The sequence below is a fragment of the Camellia sinensis genome, chromosome 2 (assembly GCF_055761805.1).
Source record: "Camellia sinensis isolate YWXY chromosome 2, ASM5576180v1, whole genome shotgun sequence".
Taxonomy (NCBI): domain Eukaryota; kingdom Viridiplantae; phylum Streptophyta; class Magnoliopsida; order Ericales; family Theaceae; genus Camellia; species Camellia sinensis.
The window spans coordinates 27925621-27932524 of record NC_138962.1 but is presented as its reverse complement, the minus strand read 5'-3'; the positions used below and the strand labels follow the sequence as shown (position 1 = coordinate 27932524).

The 6904-nt window shown below is 30.3% G+C and overlaps 2 protein-coding genes across 2 annotated transcripts; both read left to right on the top strand.

Moving 5' to 3' along the window:
- The first annotated feature begins 278 nt into the window (after positions 1-278).
- LOC114323748 (uncharacterized) lies at positions 279-1734 on the top strand. Its single transcript, XM_028271410.2, has one exon. It carries the CDS (start codon positions 469-471, stop codon positions 1207-1209), a length of 741 nt encoding a protein of 246 aa, XP_028127211.2. The 5' UTR covers positions 279-468; the 3' UTR covers positions 1210-1734.
- A 3853-nt stretch (positions 1735-5587) lies between these two features.
- Positions 5588-6655, top strand: LOC114323755 (uncharacterized). Its single transcript, XM_028271418.2, has one exon. The coding sequence runs from the start codon at positions 5883-5885 to the stop codon at positions 6327-6329; it is 447 nt and encodes a 148-aa protein (XP_028127219.2). The 5' UTR covers positions 5588-5882; the 3' UTR covers positions 6330-6655.
- Positions 6656-6904: the final 249 nt, after the last annotated feature.

The window sequence follows — 6904 nt, the reverse complement described above, 5'->3', positions numbered from 1 at the left end:
GTATTCTCTTTGTGGGACATGGACTCATGAACCAATATGCCTTGTGTCTCTTCTATCCTATATAAATAATAAATAATGACATAAATTTTAAAAAAAATTATATAAAAAATATATACAAAATGATGTGACAAATTTGCATTCATATTTCAAGTCAAAATATCTATTAAAAGAATACTACTGTTATATCATTTTGATTAAATTTTTTATATAAATTTTTTTTAGGGATCATTTTCCTTCCTATATGCACTCATTTTCCACTATCACAACCATCCATAAGCATAAATCCCTCTTTAGTTGCTTCAACAACAAGCCACATTATAACCCTAATTAGAAAATCTAATTATGACCTTACATGGATTCTAATCACTTTTACATATTCTCATCCATCAACCAAACCATCACAAACCACCTCTATATATATTTTACTCACCTGAATTATAAGCCACTGCCTAGCTAGCTACCAAAACCATGAAATACAATGAGATAACTCATTTCAGCCACCCACAACACAAGCTCAAGTTTGAGTACACTGAAGTTCCATTCAAGTGTGATGGTTGCAAAGAAGTTGGCATAGGCTCAAGATACAAATGCTCCAATAACAACACTTGTGACTATGATCTCCACATCCACTGTGCCCTCCCTTCCCCTTCTCTCTCCCACCCTTTCTACACCAAATGCTCTTTCCAATTCCTACCCCGCCCACCGGGCCCCACTCCCCGCTACTGCAACGCCTGCGAAAAGGACATCACCGGCTTCCTCTACCATTGCAAGGCCTGTGGATTCGACCTCCACCCATGTTGCGCGAAGCTCCCCATGGTGCTCGATGACGGTGAAGTGAAGTTGTACCTGTATAGGAAGGTTAGCGCATCGTGTCATCGGTGTGGGAGGAAGGGGAGGAGTTGGAGTTACCGGTCGAATTGCAAGAAATATAACTTGCATGTTGCTTGTGTGAAGGAGATGTTGGTGGAGTATTGGCATGAGATATATTTTGGGGGTGGTGGGAGTGGGGGAAGAGGATGGAGCGAGAGGAAGTTGGAGACTAGAATTCCTAGTTTGAGAGGTACACTTCAGACCCCTCATAATAGGAATAGGGGCAAAGGGAAGTGTTGTCAGATGGCTGCTTTGGCTGTCCAGTTTGTTATATCAGCTGTTCTTGGTGACCCGACTACCCTCATTGCTGGGGTTGTTGGATCATTGATGTCTATGTAGTGCAGTTCGGTTACAATCCGTAAACTAAATACAGAATCGAACATAAAATATGCGGATGATAAGATTTTACAAAGTTTGTTGGTGGGACCTACTTTTGAAAATCTTGTCAATTCATATACATTCTATGTCCGATTCTGTAACTTGTTTTTGTATCACTAAACTTAATACCGGATAGTGAGGTGGGTTGGTTTAAAATGTAGACGTGGCTATTAATAAGTTTAAAAACATAGAAACTAAATATAAAATTGGACTTGTGAAATATATGAATAGACAAGATTTTATTAGATTTGTTAGTTGAATCTATTTATAAAAAATCATGTCTATCAATATATATTTTTTTATGTCTAATTTTGTATTTTATTTTTGTATTTTTGAACTTATTGTGTTGATGTTAAAAGTTATAGCTTTGTTTGATGAAGATTTTGGTTTGGAGAATGGTGGATAAAGGTCCATATATGGATCTAATGTGACTTGTAAGTTGTAACCTACTTTTCTGATAATGCACCTTTTAAATATTTTGTTTGATATTGATATCTGTTCTTTCTTTCTTTTTTTTTTTTCTTTTTTTTTTTTTTTTTTTTTTTGGGATGGGGATTTTGATCTTGAGACTTAATAGCTTGATGTTACTGTTATTGCAAAGTAAGTTTCATTGAAGGCCAATTTAGGCATATCAAAGTGACATAAAAAAGAAAAGAAAAGACAAAAGTGATAACATAACCATCAAAATGGTCTATATATTCAATGATGTGAAATTTACAACATAAACAATTGGCGGCATGCAATCCTCTATCCAAAATTTTTTCTCAAGATCCTTTGTCAAGAAATTTTCGTATCCCCTTGCATCATCGTGTGAGTATGATTGCGAAATACTTGAGATAAAAACACAACATTTTTCAGAATGAGAATCTAGATTTAAAAATAAATATTAAGCGTAAAGATTACACAATTTTACGTATCATGACCAATAAATATCATAAATGAGATTATATGGGCACTTATTTATCTCCTACTAATCTAAACAAATAATCTCCATGATAGTCATATAATTTTTTTTATTAATAGATACTATTGTTATATAATAACACCATTCTATCAAATACTTATTCTGAAATCAACATCAACATTCCTATATTCTTTGCCTCATGTTGTAATCAAAGTTAAGACTGGCTTATGAATCTATTGGTGGCTCAATTTAGGTCTGTTTCGGAAATAAGAAAAATGCTAATTTTTTCGTGTTTTTAGTTTTTTTTTTTTTGACTTTTTTTTAAAAAATATACTAAAAAAAATGATGTGACTTAAAAAAATTAATAAGTCAATAAATTAATTTTTTTTCTTAATTACCAAAATAGGCTTAATCTTAAGTTTGTGGCATAGTGGTCCTTAAACAAATGGAGCTGAAATGGCCGCTCTCCTATTCTTGAACCCAAGTCACATCTAGTTTTTGTAAAAAAGTAAAAGGAGCTCAATAAAATACATAATATATCAAATTAACAACATTATTTGGGAACTCTTTTTTAATAAAGATTATATTAGGGTATTTACAATAGAATAGTTAAAAAAGTGTGTTAAAGTATGTTATATGATAAAAAGTAATAAAAGTGGGACCTAAAAATATGTGTTAAGGTGTGTTAAGAGTTTGTTAATTTTAGAGAGTGAGTGATGGTACAATAGATGTGTTAAGGGGTGTGTTAAGATGTGTGTTAAATATATATATATATATATATATGTGTGTGTACATAATAAATAAAATAAATAAATAATTTAATTTAATCAAAAATTTCAAGCTCAAAATTAAATTTTAAGTCTAAAAAAAAATCCCAACAAGTTAAAAAAAAAATTAAAAAAAAATTGCCGTTGACCGTTCAACCGGCCGGACATCCGGCCAGTCAATATGTAAGAACACAAACACACTCCCCTCCGCTAGCTAAAACCATCACTGCAGATAACAAACGTTTTAACACACACTACTAACACGCCTACTAATAGCTCCATTGTAAGACCAAAAATAAAAAATAACTTGTTAAAAATTAACAACCGACACTAAGGCCTCGTTTGGGAAGGCTCTGTTTTAGCCAAAAAGTCAAAAAGTTACTAAATTAGCCAATTAGCCAATTAGTCATACCAAAAAGTCAACAATTACGGCTTCTCTCTACTTTTTGCATAGCTTTTCGTAATTAGTCAAAAAGTCATCCCAAACATACAAGTTTTTTTTACCTACTTTTTTAACCAATTAGCCAAAAAATTACTAAATTAACCTGTTTCCAAACGAGGCCTAAGACCGTGTTTAACTACTCTGTTGCTGATGTTCTTATAACTCAATGAATTACTCTCATTTATTCTACTTTGGAACATCAAATCAACCCTTTAATTAAGTTAAGTGTGGGCTGTCCTCATTCACACTTCAATTCAAAGACCTTTCTCTATTCTTCCTTGGACTACCCCCAGGACTCACCTTTTTTTTCTCCAATAATTTTTGATATAATAATCTTGTCATGATACTTTAAAATTATATTTTAAATTTAAATTATTATTATAAAATTATTACACAAATTATTAAAGATAATTCTAACCTCAACATTAAACTCCATAACTATTTTGTGTACCTAAATTAAATCCTATAACTATTTAATATAGGCATAATGGAAGAATTATATATATTTGAGGCTCTTCGATGTCTAGCCTAAACAATGAATGCTTGTCACATCACCACTTTATGTTAATTAATAGTTTAGATTTTGTTTATGTATTTGCAAGAAAAAAAAAATTTGTTTGGAATAATTTAAAATAAGTATATTTTTGATTTTTTATAAAAAAAATATAAAAAAATAAAGAAATAATATGATCTAAAAAAGATAAAAAAAAAAAATATGCTTATATAGCACATCCCATATTAGTAGATAAATCTAAAAAGTAATTTATAAAATGTATCGAGATAACACAATTTGAAATAAATAATGGTATTAATCATGAAAAAAATATAAAGATAATATAAAAGATTATTTATTTTTAAATTATACATATAATAAAACACTATATACTAATTAAAAAATAAAAAATATTTATAAAATATTTTATAATATTTTTTCACCATCATAATAGTATTATTGATTTGAAATCTCAGACTGTTCTCTCGTACCCATAAAAGAAAGGGTTAATTACACTAATAGTTCTTATAATTTGAGACTTATGTCATTTTAGTCCCTGACTTTTCAATTGTGACACATTTGACCCTGAATTTTAAATCTTGTTCCAAATAAGGACAATTAAAAATATCATTAAAATTTTCAAGAGTAAAATCGTCAATTTAATAAAATATAAACTAATTTAACAAAAATAAATGTCAAATTTTTTTTTAATTTTTTTAAAATTATTTTTATCCACCAAGGATAAAATTATGTAAAATAAATAAAAATTATATGATTAATTTTTTAAAATTAATTTTACATGATTATCATCCAAACACATAATAAAAATTAATTTGGTAAAAATAAATAAATAAATGTCTAAAAGATTTATCAATTTTACATAATTTTATTTTTAGTAGGTAAAAATAATTTTTAAAAATTCAAAAATATTTGTTTGACATTTATTTTTGTCAAAATAGTTTATATTTTATCAAATTGACAATTTTACTCTTAAAAAATTTAATTATATATTCAATTGTCCTTATTTGAAACAAAATTCAAAATTTAAGATAAAATATATTATAATTAAAAAATCAAAAATCAAAAGTGATATAAGTCTCAAACTATAGAGACTATATATGTAATTTACTCTGAAAGAAAACATTTTACTTTAGTAAAGACGAAACCTCGAACACGCTCAAAACCAAAAAAAAAAATAGTTATATACAGAAGGTTGTTGTCGACTGTTTGACAGTTTCGTACTTGTTTCAATAAAAACGCCAAACAAGTCCCTAAAAAAATTAGTAAAGATCTCTTCTCACTCCTAGGTTATTTGGGATGACCTAAATAAGTATATTTTTTGTCTTTTTATGAAAAGATATGTAAAAAAATAGAGAGATGATGTGATGAAAAAAAGATAAAAAGATAAAAAGTGTGTACTTATTTAGGATAGCCAAACTTAACTTAAAATTTTTGTCCACTTATCCTAAATTACTCATAACTATTATTCATTTAAAAATTTTAAGATTTAAAAATTCTAAAATATATCTAATTATTATGAGTGATTTGACACATGAAAATACAAAATTTTGAAGATAGAAAACCCTTAGGCCTAAAAAATCACCAAAGATCTTTTAGAGTGTTTTTTTCTTAAAGTTTTCTAAAGTGATATATTGTGTGGTTGAGATTTAATGTTAAAAAATTAATATGACTTGTTATTAAATCTCAACTATACAATACACCACTCTAAAAAATTTTAGAAAAAAAAAACCCTAGAGGAAGCTTGCTCCTAATAACATACATTAGTCCAAAACCGACGACAAATACGACGTAGTAACAACGAAATTAAGAAATACAAACAAACAAACGACCCATCCGAAGACGCATCTATCTACCGTATCTATCTGTATATCTCTCCTCTTTTCTCTATCTTCCAAGTCTCTAAAATGAAACACATATCTGAATTCTAATCTCTCGCCATTTGATTCAGTCCATTTTTTTTTATAACTCAGTATCTGACCCACTAGATTAACTAATTACTACTCAAGGATGGGAAACTGTAACTCGGACGAGTCAACCTCTGTTGTTACCACGACGGCGAAGCTGGTGTTCTTGGACGGAGCACTTCAAGAGTTCTCGTCGCCGGTGAAAGTCTCCCACGTGCTTCAGAAGAACCCGGCGTGTTTCGTGTGTGACTCGGACGATATGTACTTCGATGACTTTGTTTCAGCGATGGATGGGGAGGAGGAGCTTCGGTTAGGGCAGCTTTACTTTGCTCTGCCGTTGAATTGGTTGGGGCAGCCGCTTCAGGCGGAGGATATGGCGGCTTTGGCAGTTAAAGCCAGTGTGGCTCTTGAAAAGAGTTGCGGCGGTGGCGGTGGCGGTGGCGGGTTAGTGGAAGAGAGAAGAGAGAGGAGAGGTGGTGGTGGTAGTGGTGGCGGTCGTCATAAAGGGCGTAAGTTCACCGCAAAGTTGAGTGTGATAGAGGAAGATTGAAGAGTGGGAACGGACAAATCAAGATAACTTGCACATAAATAGATAACATAATTGAAAAAAATTATGTATGATTTTGTAATTTATTTTTAGACTTTTTTTTTAACAAGGGCAAGGTGGTTTTCTCTAGTTGGTTACTTCTCTCTATCTCACCAGAAATGGCCTATGCTACTACTGTTTGGTAGTAGTGTCTTTTAATCTTTATAAGAGCCTAAATCAAGTTAAACTTGATTGTGGGTATGTATCACTTATTAAAGCAATTAAAGATTGCTCTCTTTAAATTTGTACATAACTTTGTATAAGTTGGCAAAATGACTAGCTTGAAGAAATTGATGAACGAGTTTTGATACTGATATTCACCTACATGAGTCTATATTATCTAATATTGATACATGATTATATCGATACTAAATCTGATACTACTATTTTAAATTGTATTGAAGTCTTATAGTGATTAATTTGTAGCAACGAGTTTATTATTGACAAAAATCTAATCAGAAGTACACACATCTTTTTTCCGTTCACTTTCAATCAAAGTTATGTTTAGATTAGCCCCTGAGATTTGGTTCAATTACATC